General features: G+C 54.8%; 4 protein-coding genes across 4 annotated transcripts; all 4 read right to left on the bottom strand.

The window, feature by feature from the left end:
• Positions 1-1,442: 1,442 nt before the first annotated feature.
• Positions 1,443-2,966, bottom strand: JKF63_06207 (uncharacterized protein; the record flags this gene model as incomplete). Its single annotated transcript, XM_067902157.1, has 1 exon — positions 1,443-2,966. One exon carries the CDS (start codon positions 2,964-2,966, stop codon positions 1,443-1,445), a length of 1,524 nt encoding a protein of 507 aa, XP_067758654.1.
• A 571-nt stretch (positions 2,967-3,537) lies between these two features.
• JKF63_06208 (uncharacterized protein) lies at positions 3,538-5,615 on the bottom strand (the record flags this gene model as incomplete). Its single annotated transcript, XM_067902158.1, has 2 exons — positions 3,538-3,722; positions 3,953-5,615. The coding sequence occupies 2 exons, from the start codon at positions 5,613-5,615 to the stop codon at positions 3,538-3,540; spliced, it is 1,848 nt and encodes a 615-aa protein (XP_067758655.1).
• Positions 5,616-6,438: 823 nt separating this feature from the next.
• JKF63_06209 (uncharacterized protein) lies at positions 6,439-7,560 on the bottom strand (the record flags this gene model as incomplete). The annotated part of the gene is made up of 1 exon (XM_067902159.1): positions 6,439-7,560. One exon carries the CDS (start codon positions 7,558-7,560, stop codon positions 6,439-6,441), a length of 1,122 nt encoding a protein of 373 aa, XP_067758656.1.
• Positions 7,561-11,337: 3,777 nt separating this feature from the next.
• On the bottom strand, positions 11,338-12,081 carry JKF63_06210 (uncharacterized protein; the record flags this gene model as incomplete). Its single annotated transcript, XM_067902160.1, has 1 exon — positions 11,338-12,081. One exon carries the CDS (start codon positions 12,079-12,081, stop codon positions 11,338-11,340), a length of 744 nt encoding a protein of 247 aa, XP_067758657.1.
• Between the last annotated feature and the right edge of the window lie 28 nt (positions 12,082-12,109).

The raw sequence follows: 12,109 nt of genomic DNA on the forward strand, positions 1-12,109 counted from the left end.
GATGTTGTTGTTGTGTGTATTCTCTTTGTCTACTGCAAACAGTGGGGCGAGAGAATCTTTGAATAAGCACGGGGTATTCGCACGGAAAAATGAGATTTGGGGGGAGGGGGGGGGGAAGTGCACACGTACACACACACACACACACACACCGCAATATCGATGCGTGTCTTCTCTTTATACAAAAACACGCACGCATTCACATAATTTCTCTTTCGCTTTGCTCTCGACTCCCCCCTCCCCTTCCTTCTTTCCTTCCTTCGTGGGTGACTATTCGCATTCGTACTTTGCGGCTGGTTTTCTCAGAGCTTCACTCTTCTCTCTCCCTCCCTTGTTGTTGTTGCTCCCCCTCGGCCAATTTGTGACAGTGTTTGACATGCACGAAGCAACAAAAAGCAAAGGAGCCCCCAGACGCAATACATACCAGAGAAACACAAAAAAAAAAGAGGGCGTGGGCTGTTGGTGTTCTTCCCCCTGTGTGTTTGCATCTGGGTTTGAGCCATGGACGAATGGAGAGAGGGAGAGAAGGAGGAGTGAGCGGCATCACAGGTCTGTACATCATCAACGCATGAAAATGGGAAAACCTCATTTGAAAGGGGCTTTAAGTGTAGAACAAGGAAGAGGAAGGGGCTGTCGGAACAGGCAGCGGCACAAAAAAAAAAGGAAGGGAAGGGAGGGAGACGCTCTCCCGCCCCCCTCCCCCACTCCCATCACCCCCTCCTTTTCTGTCGTGTGAGAGTTGTGTGCGTTTTGGTTAGTGCCACAGTCCTCTTCAGGCCATGGTCAGGAGGGGGGGGGGACTGTGGCACTAACCAAATGGACACACACAAGCGAAAGAGAGAGAGGCGTCACAGAGCTCTCGCAAGTAAAACCTACAAAACTCAGGGAAACGTCAGTAACAAGTGCATCCTCGTGTGTGTGTGTGTGTACATATAAATATATATAAATATATATTTATATATATTTATATGTATGCTGCGTTTGGTCAAATTCAGTTGAATGTCCCCCCTTGTGCAGTGGTGTCGATTTGACATCCACGGATACACACGTGTCCGAGGATGAGCCCCTCCATGCGCGTATACACGAGCACATACACGAGCACATACACACTCACACACACATAAACGGCTGTACATCAGAGCGAGAAGGCTGTGGGTAGTGAAAAAAAAGTAGAAAATATTGCAAAGGTTCACTGTAGGGGGTGCGCACATCAGCTGACGTCGGAGAAAAATAAGATACAGTGAGGGAAAGAATGGGAGGGGGAGGGAGGGGGGAAAGGGGGAGGGGAGGGGAGGGAGAGAATATCATTGCTGAGAAAAAGGGGGAGTCGCTGCCGGCCGGCCTTTCTCGCCTTTATCGGAGGGCAAATTCGCTCACCAACCTCCCCCCCCCGTGCATAAACGCACTTTGTTCTCACCGTGGCTGTTGAAAATGTCCGCCTACTGCTACCCCGCAGAGGCATTCTGTTGTTGCTGCTGCTGTTGCTGCTGCTGCTGCTGGAGGACGTGCTGGTAGTACTCGTACTTCGCGGAGCTGCTATCTCTCTTCAGAACGTCCATGACGGGGCCCATGCACATCTCAAAATGCCGGCGGTTAAGCTTTGCTGTTGTGACATCTGTGACGGCTACGACGTCCGCGACGGTGCGGTGATTGTTCAGAAACTCAAGCTCCCCAATGTGGTCGCCTTTGTAGAACTCGCACACTTTCGTCTCGTTTCCAGCCTCGTCCCGACCGATCACCTCCACCGTGCCATCGATGATGATGTACAGCCACTCACCCTCCTCGCCGAAGTGAATGATGTAGTCACCAGCGGCAAACTCGTCGCTTGAGAGGGCATCTGCAACCTGCATACGCTCGTACGAATCGAGGCTCTGTAAAAAGGGAACCTTGGCAAGCAGTGACACGTACATCTCTCGGCGGCGGATGCAGGATCCCATGACGAGGTTGCGGTATGTCTCGCGGTCCAGCACCCATGCGACCAACGTATCCGTGGACACCTTCACAGTGGCTACGGCGGGCGTGTCGTACAGCAGCTCCAACTCACCCACCGCCGTGCCCTCCGTCTTGACGAATACCTTCTGTCCCTCTTTTATGATATCTGCATGGCCGCTCTGAATAACGTAGAGCTTATCACAATTGTTCTGACCAAACTCGATGATACACTCATCCTTCACGAACTCCTCTCGATACATCGCACCCGCAACGGTGAGGATGTCTTTGCTGCCAAGGAAACCAAAGAGCACGTTGTGGCTCAGCAGCTCGCAAATCATTTCCGTGTCCTCGGGCGATTTCTCGTGCACCGGTGCCACATAGTTCTTGGCCGCCTCGGGGTCGATACCTTTGACACGCACTGTCTGGCGCCGAGCGCGACCGGCGCCAAGCGACGTGAGGTCTGCGGTGGTTTGGGTCGGCACCCACTCCATGTTTTCACCAAAAGCAGCTTCTGGCTTATCATCCGCCTCCTGCTCGGCGTCCCAGAGGTTGCGGGTGTTCTCTTCGCACTGCTTCGCAATTTTTTTGCGCAATTCGAAATCGATACGGGTGTCATTCACCTCGATGCGGCACATGCGGCGGTTCACCTGCGCCAGAGAGAGCAGCTTTCGCCCAGCGTAGTTTGAGATGGGGTTGTTGCTGAGGTTGAGCGAGTTGGCGGTGGGGTGCACCTTGAAGACATCCACGATTCGGTCAATCACCGTGTTGCCCTTTATAGCTTCCTCGTTGAGATCTGAGTTGTACAGCTTCTGATCCATGGCGTTGAGGAAGCGGAAACAGCTCAGATGCTCAATGACACCCAGCACCGCCAACAGGCCACGGTTGCCGACATAATTGTTGCTGAGGTCGATCTCAAGGATGCTGTCAAAGGTTTCGTGGCTCTGAAAAAACTGCACCAGTTTTGGGTTGGGTAGTTTGACACCCTCCTGCTTGCATGCCTGCAGGAAGAGGGCGACGGGGGTATCCTCAGCGGACATGGAGAGTGTGTGTGTGTGTGTGTGTAAAAGAGAGAAAGCAAGGAAAACAAGGAAAACAAGGGGAAGGGAAGGATGGTGAACCCTTGGAGTGCGGCCTCAAGGGTGAAGGGGCGAAGGGAAAAAAAAAAAGAGAGGGGAGGCAGCGTATACGTGTGTCGCGATGTGCGTATGTATGCACGCACACACGAGGATATGAAGACAGCGCGAGCGCTCCCAGAAACGTGAAAATAAAAAGCAGGGAGCCCTAATGGTACTCGAAGCACACCACATACACACACTCTCACGGAGAGGAGGAACACGGGAGTGGACGCTGCGGCGAGGGGAGGGGGGGGGATGAAGGGAATACAGACACAGAGACACTGACGGCGATGTGGATGTGTGCACGTCCATGCGTATGCGATTGCAAGATCGAGAAGAAGAAAATATTGGAGAGATGCACACAACAACCAAAAAAAAACATGTTTTGGAGGAGGAACAGGAGAGAGGTCAGCGTGACAACCACACACAGGCGGTGGCTGTTCTGTACTTCGGCGAATATTCTTGGCGATTATGTTTGGTAGTGAAGAGTCCTTCACTGGCTCGCGATGGAGGGGGTCATGAGAAAGGCAGGGAGACATAAAAAAAGGGGGGAAAACAGCACTGAGGCCATCACACACGCGCACATACACACGGTGGACTGCGAGAGAGGACAAAAACTGTAAACCGAATGGATACACACGCGCCTTGTGGCAGATCCTCCGTTGCCCCCATTCCTCCATGCAGAACTCGCATCGCGAACCGCTCACGGTTCTCCGGAATAGCTCCTCAGTAGTGAAAGTATGGCGTGCCATAGGCGTAGGAGCCCCGCAGGCCATCCCTCACAAGAAAGCGCTTGTCAAACACAGCGCATGGGCGCGGCGATGATGTGTTCCGCGCCGCCGCCGCCGCCGCCGCCGCCGCCTCGAGAAGTGAGGCCTCCAAAAGTAAAGTCGCCGTGTAGCGCGCACCAGATGTTGAGCCGAACGCATCGCGGGAGCTGCTTACCTGTGAGTCGGTCACTGACGTGGTGGGGCTGGTGTCCTGTCGACGTGGCCTTCTTCTCGAAGTCGGTGGCGAGGCGCTCTCGTCATGGTTGTCATCGCGCGCCGCTGTCGCCGGGTTGGTGGCGATGGGCTGATAAAAGGCCAGCTCACTCTGCAGCAGCAACGTTTTCAGATCATCCGTGTGGATGGGTATGTCAAACACCGCACGGAGCTCCGCCAAGGTGAAGCGAGGCTCTGACTGCATGGCCCGCGACACACGCCGGTGTGACGGGGCGACCTCAGCTAAGGCTCGCAGTAGGGCACGTCTCCAGTACGAGAGGAGCAACGACTGCCCATGGGGGGAAAAGGGCCGACTGATGGCCCCACCCGACTGCCCACAGAAACCACATCCACACAAGCGCTGCCGCTGCTGTGTCATCCAGTACGCCAAGTCCAGCAGAAACGTGGCCACACGCATCCGCTGAAACATGGGAAGCGTCACGATGCACGAGAGAGTGTGATCGGCGTGGTGCTTCAATCTGCTGAAGTACCCCATCACCGCATCGCCGTCCCAGTCCTCGGCATCGAAGTCTCTCGCGATCAGCCGGAACTCTTCGCTCGACAGCGGAACAGGAGTGTCCGCACCACAGCGCTCATTAGACGCCGAGGTCGGCAACGCGGCTGGGACGTACGGTAGCGAGGCGCGAGGTACCGTCACGACCACGTATTCGTACAGATCGACGTCATTCGATAGCAGCTTGCTCTCGATGAGTAACTTGCCTAGGAGGGAGAGGCAGCGACCGTAGTGGAGGTTCTTCGCGCCATCCACAAGAAATGCCTTGTACCCGGCGACAGCGTCGTGATAAATAAGTCGTCCAGGGGGGGCCCGCAGGCGGCAGTACTCACCGGCCAGGTGTACGTAATACTGCTCCCGCGTGAAGAAGGGCGAAAGACAGCGGTGGCACACATAGACAGAGTGGCAAACATCAGCCTCGGGGAGGGCTAGATACTGCAGAGCGCCGAACGGTGCGGGAAACCAGGGTTGAAAGGCGTAACAGAGGTACACCACCTCGCACACGGCGGTGTCACGCTCCATCGCGGCCACCCACTCTTCTGCTACTTCGCAGCGCTGTACAGACGGCAGTGACGTGGAGGGTACCGACTCCGCTCCTTCGCCACCGCCCAATTTTGGCAACGCCACAGACGGCTCAGCAGAAGAAGAGTGAGCGGGAGCCCCCGCCGCGGTGTCGTCGGGCGTGGTGAGGGGCGCAGCCAGCGGAGTGAGAGCGTAGCCCTCATACCAGCCATCGTAGCGGTAGTGGTAGCCGTCGCTTGAGACAAAACCGCTGTTAGTGGCACGCAACTCGTTACGACTGTGGATAGTGCCGCTTCCTACCGTGCCGATCGAAGCCCCGCACCACGACGGTGCCTCTGCCTTACGCCGTTGCCTCGCCAGTTCTGCACTGAACTCGACATGGGTGCAATGAATGTAGTAAAAACGTCGCCAGGGCTCCTCGGCGTGGGGACGTACCCCCACGACTACCCCCGTCACAGACAAGCCGCCGCGGTGAACGTCATCTGAGGTGTCTGCGCCCTGCGTGAACGTGCGGTCGGTGAGACACAGACGACACCGCTGGCCGACCTCCATCGTGGCGGCCCTTTACTGTGGCGTTTGAAGGGGGGGGATGAGATGAGGCCCAACCCCCACCCACCCCGCACAAAAGATGAGAAGACGTGAGGGAAGAAAGTAGAAGTGAGTGACAACGGCGGTGTGGAATAAAAAAAACATGCAAGCAAAAAAACAGAACACACACAAACGCACAGTAAAGCCTTTTCCTTTAAACGGGGGAGGGGGGGGGAAGGGGCGGGGGGGGAGCACACCCTCGAGCCTCTCTGCCCCCTCCCCTCCCGTGATGTGCCTACACAAATAGGCGCACCCCGCTCACAGGCGCGACTAACCACCACCGCACGGAGAAAACCACGACGTGCCCCTCCCCCTCCCGCCGCCGCCAATAGGCAGCTTTCTTTCCATTCTTTTCACGTACTAGAAGGTGGGCACAATCGAAACGAACGGACAGACAGACACGCAGGGGCAAAGTCAGCAATCCCTGCGTCCAGACATGATCCCTCCCCTCTCCCCCCCCCCCAATCGCTTCAGTGGTGGTCAGCGCAGCTCATGATGAGCGCACCGGCTCGTGAGAAAATATGTCCTCTCCGACTGGCTCAACATCGTTGCCGCAACAATCTGTAATGTCTATGTTAGCACGATTCGAATCTATCAAAACGGTCCATCGGCCTCTTCGCAACTCTCTGGTGCGCTCCCTCTCCCCACTGCCTGTTGTGTATAAGTTGAAGGAACGGGAAGGAGGAGGAGGGAGGAGGGAAGAGGGTAACGACGCGAGGTGGCGTCGCCACTGCTGCACCTCTCCTGAGCTGAGCAGGCACGACTAGGCGGAGGTAGTGTCCCCGAATCAGTGTCGCTGAAGATGGCGCTGTACCGGGTCGAAAAGTGCGCAGGCGAGCCTTGTGTGCCCCAGCTCCGCTGCCAGAACACCCTGGTGGGCCAGGGTGCGGACATAGAGTGGGTGCGTGGGCCCAAGGTACTGGCGTCGCGTTTGTGCCACTGTGTCCAACAGCTTCAGCGCGTGGAGAGAGCGTCCATCCAGCAATTGATAAACATGTGCCACATGTTCCATCGTCAAAGCCAGCTTCAGCTCCTCAGTGCCGGCACCACCGCCCTCGTCGCGTTGAAGGGTGACATGGTCGGTTCGCAGCCGCTGGGCGTGAAGATGCACGCGAATCGCAATAGAGCGTTGCCATGCTTCTAGTGCAGCGATGTAGTCTGCCGCCTCGTAATGACAAACGCCAAGTGTGTGCAGAACATCGGCGAGAAGCCTGCGAGGCGGCCCAAGCGTGTGCGCAAGATGGCCCTGCGCCTCCAGCAAAAATGCCATCGCGCGTGCATGCACCGCCTCCGGTGTACCTGGAGAAGTCGCCACAGTGGATGAGGATGTCGACGAGTGTGTCTCACGCGCATCAACACCGCACACGTCAACCAGCGGTGCCACCCAGGGTGAACTGTCTCCGCGTCTGGGAGACAAGGATGGGGTACACTGAAGCCGCTCAAGAAGAAGCACAGCACGGTTGTACGCCACACCCGCCAGCCCTTCGTCTAGGTCACCACAACGCGCCCCCTCCGCGTCTCCAGACGTGCCAGCGGGAGAGGCCTTCGTGGGTGTACCAGCCAGACGTTCCTTCCAATATCCATCGCACGTCACAAGCAGCCTTTCCGCCTCGATGTAGTCTTGCACAGCCATGTAGATGCTCGACAAAAGCAAAAGTATATTCCCAAAGAGGTGGTGGCGCCGACGCTGCTGAGCCTGCAAACCCTCGCAGCCAACAGAGAGCCTGTCCGTATTTTTCTCGGGTTCGACGCTCCCATGGAGATGATGGTTGGCAGTAACACCGCTGTGTGCGCCGGGTGATAATGAAAGCAGTCCCTCCTCAGCCGCGTCTCGGGCGTGGTGAAGGTCACCCTGGCGGTAGAGACGCGTGGCGTCCGCGTAGAGTGCGGTGGCCAAGGCCAAGCGCATAGTGTACCACCCCCGCCTCAATATAGTCAGGTAGAGCCTACTGCTCTACCTCTCTCTGGCAAGGAAGGGCCACGCGTAGCAGCGATGACAGAGAAGAGCCACGTGAAATGAGCGCGTGTAATTGTGTGTGTGTGTGTGCCCAAAAATCGCGGTAGTAAAGAAAAGAAGGGGAGGGCGGCCGATAGATGGGAGGGGTGAGGAGGGACTTCGCCTTTGGTTCGTTGTGCATGTCGTCACATCCCTCTGCCGCGATCACACACACACCCACACACACACACACATACATCCAGTGCAGAGAAGTTCATGTAGGAACGTCGGTGTCAATGAGGCGGAGACAAATGACTACACACACAAAAAAAAGGGGGAGGGAAGAAGTGTCTGGTGTGCGCATGAACATGTCTGTTTTTTTTTCAAAGTGAAACAAAAGAAAAAAAGGGGGGAACGATCGTTGAGAAAACGGCGGACGGTCTGGGCGTGGTGATTATGTGCGCTTCATGACAGGGAGGGAGGGAGAGACGTCCAACAACCACAACGACAGAAAATGCACACCTTACACTTCTTTTTTGATGCAAGCGATGCCGTTTAAACAACCGATGAAGAAAAAAAAGTTTTTCATGAATATAAATAGAATATATGCACAACATCATACTTGTAGAAAGATCGATATATAAATATATCTGTTAAAAAGAGAACCCCCCTAATATACGGGAAAGTGAAAAGACAGTACAGCACACGCATGCACGGGTGCATGAGAAAAAAAAAGGGATTCCCCCTCATCCCCCCATCCCCCCTCCCCCCCCCCGCGAGGGGGGGCCAAAAAAACGTTAGCGAACGACACGCATAAAGACGAATGAAGGGAGGGGAGGGGGAGGAGAGGTGAGCAATCCAACGCATGATAGAAAACTCACCGACGAGGCACAGAGCAAGATGGGGGGGGGGGGGGAGTAACCCCTCCGGAGGTAACGAACACGGCCAAAAAAAGGAGGAGGGAAAGCTGTGCAAGAGAGAACGTTGCAGTCACTCACAAGTGGGAAGTCCAGAAGGGCGTTGAAGGGAAAAAAAAGAGAGACCGAATGCGTGGTGGTGTACGGCACACACACACACACACACGCATACACCTACCCATGTCAAGCCGCACCTCAGTAGAAGAGGCATGTGTAGGTATAAGAACGAAAATAAGCCTTCATTGAACTGCACACTTTGATTTCTATTTGTAGACTGGTGGTCTCGGGAACGAGACCGTACCGCTCATCAGACACGCACCTCCGTACCCTCACGCCATAAAGACACCGCGCATTCCGCATCCCCGATTGCCACACACACACACACACACACACACACACTCTCACACTCTCCCTCTCTTCACGTACACTCCCACTGGCATCAGCACTGGTGCCCGGTCCTTAAGACAACAAACACTTTTCTTGCGCACGAGGTGCGCATACACTGTCTCTCTCTACTCACACACCCTAAGGAGGGGAAGGGTGTGCTCGTGCCAACACAAAACTAGACACCGACCACTACACGCGGAGTGGAACAACAGCAACAATAACAATAACAAAACAGAAACAATCAAAGAAGAACAGGAAAAAAAAAGAGGATGACATGCAGTCGCTAAGACTACCTCTCACTTTCTTTGGGCAATAGCGCGCGTGTCAGCGTGAGCATTCGTGCAGAGAGAAAGGGAAAAAGAGGAGTTTTGTGGGGAGGGGGGGAGGGAGGGAGGGAGGGCAAATGGCAGCGGCGGCAGCAGCCAGAATAGTAGCAATAATAGTTATAAGCAGCCATCCATCCATCATAAAATACAAGCCAGGAAAAAAACGAATAAATCATACAACAACAGAATCCAATGAGCTCAAATATATACACACACAAAAGCAACAACAATACGGCGGTTAAACAAACAGGGGCCAGATGAAGGGGGAATAAAAAAAGTAAAAAAAAAGAAGAGAAAAAAAGGAAGGAAGGGGGGAGATGAAAAAAAAAGATCGGGGAGAAGTTGAATGTCGAGAACAGCACAACATGAAGGTGTATATATATATTATATTATATATACGCATAGAGTCAATGTGACTATTGGACACGGGGGATTGGGTGTGTGTATATATGTGTGTGTGTGTGTCTGTGAGCGCACGTGCACCACCGACGAAGCAACGCACATCGACGGCAATAAAAACAACAAAAGTGTTTTTTTCTCAAGGATGACAAAGAATGAAAAGTGTTGAAGAAACGAAACACAAAGTCTCAGAAGGAGAGACAAGGGGGGAGCGAAGGGGAGGGAAGACACATGTGGGGAATCACAGAGATGGCATCTTATTGGGCGTTTGGATCTACATATGCTTGTATTTGTATATATATATATATATATGTATATGCACAGGGTTCTCGCGGTCACGTGCCCACCTTTCAGGAGCGCACACACGCACAGACGTAGAAAAGATGGGCACATATACAGAAAAAGAAATTCCTACAAGAGAAGATACCGAAAGTATATGCAGACATTACGTGCGATGACGCAGTTTTTTTTTTTTTGACCCGCCGCCTCCCTCCTCTTTGTCGTCGATGCTGTGGTTCTGCCGCCGTGATGAAGGTGCTCCGTTATTTATGCTTTGGAGTGCCGACATCACCATAGACGGTGACGATGGCCCGCCGTCCCACAGCAAGGGGAGGAGAACCAGGGTAGAGTGAGCTGTGTGTGCCTATCTGAGAGGGGAGAAGTGGGGCGTGACAAACACAGACACACACGCACATCGCTGTACAAAATATATTTTTTTAAAAACGGTGGAAAAGTTGAACAAAAGAAAAAAAAGGGATGTGACAAAAACTCCGGAAAAAAAAGAAAGAACTCCTCTCCCGCCCCCTCCCCGTTTTTAGATGTAGACCGTGGAGACGGACGCAGGTGTCCGAAAGACACGAGGGCTGCGGGTGAATGCCAACTCGTCCACCCACGAACGCGCACGTTGCAGTGAAGGGAAATCAATCAACGGGCCAAGTAAAAATCATACCAAACGTGAGAGGGGAAGGGAGGGGAGGGGAGGGGGATGACCCACACAGACACACACACACACACACACAAACCAAGCATGAGAATAGGAGTGGAGGGCTAAAAGCAAAGCCAAGCGAAGCTAAAGTCGACAGGGACGATGACGGAGAGAGAGCAGAGCTATCGGCAAGGTGAGGGGGAGAAAAAGTAATGGGACTGCGCCTCCTCTGTGCGCGTGTGTCTGGGCGAGCGCGGACGTGCATCATCGATGAGAGGAGAAAGAGGAGTAGCCCAGAGCGAAAGTATTGCGCAGAGCCAGTGAGGCAGTAAGGCTGACCGGGCTGCAGGCACCGCGGTACAAGCACTCACACAGAGACCTACGGCAAACTCCCAGGAGAAGCGAGTGGATGGGGGAGGGAGAAAAATAGATCGGAAAGAAAAGGGGAAAACGGGGGGAGGGAGGAGGGGGAGGAAGGAGGGAAGGAAGGAAGGAAGGAGGGGGGAGTGGGTGACCAAAATGGGGATGGGGGAGAGCAGAAGAAGGTAAGCAGCGCATCCCCGTAGCGGTACAGGGAAAACGGCGGAGGTCCAGCGACACTGCCAGACCACCCCACAGCACGTCAGCACGTGTGCAGCAGTGCGCACAGGGGACTACCTACTCCCTTCGGCTTGTCAGCCAGTCTGCCCCACCCACATGTACACATGCCCCTCCTACTTGTGCCCCCCCCACCCCCAACCCTGCACATCCGTGAGAGCGTCGCCAGCTTCTCCTCACGTGATCTCCGCAACAGGGCTTACTCGGGAAGGCAGCCCATCTTGTTCAGGATTTCAATATACTCGTCGAGTGACACGACCCACACAGCGAACCCACCCTCAGCAGAAAAGTTCGTGCAAGACCCGGGTAGCTGCTGCTTACGCACCTTCAGCGCAATGCTCTGATACCCTGCCAATCCCTCCTGAGTGGAGGTCTCGTAGTAATGCACGACCTCCAGCCCGGGACCCTGCAGTTTCTTCGGCCCCGACTCTTGGTTCGACTTGAAAAACATGTCCTCCACGTTATAGTAGGTGCCGCGCGATGATGGGTTTAGACTGCTCCCTCGCCCACCCGCCGCAAGGCCCTTGCGACGCGACTGCTCTCGCAGGGCGGAAAAGTCGATGTTGCTGTAGCTGAACACTCTTGTCTCCGTCTCCACGGCGCGCTCCCGGAGCTCCACACAGCTTGCCTGCCACGGACAGCGATGCAGGAACTCGTTGTTGAGAATGCGCTCGCTGCCACCGTAGCCAAGCGGCGTGAGTAGCAGACTTTTCGCCTCCTTCGAGCGTGTCACTGTCTCGTAGAAACGTTTGAACTCCTTCACTTGTACCTCGCTGGTGGTGGAGACGCGATGCGCCTCCGCTGGAAGCGGGGCAGGCCGCCGGCGAGGACGCACCGTGTGGTATGCAACCCTCCTCTCATACTTGGGCGTGGAATCCTTCTGTATAGCAGACGCCACAGCTGCACCGACTATCGTGCGCCACCTTTTTGTGGACTTGATCATGGACTGCGTGTGTGATGATGATGATGAT

The sequence above is a fragment of the Porcisia hertigi genome, chromosome 13, assembly GCF_017918235.1.
Source record: "Porcisia hertigi strain C119 chromosome 13, whole genome shotgun sequence".
Lineage (NCBI taxonomy): Eukaryota > Euglenozoa > Kinetoplastea > Trypanosomatida > Trypanosomatidae > Porcisia > Porcisia hertigi.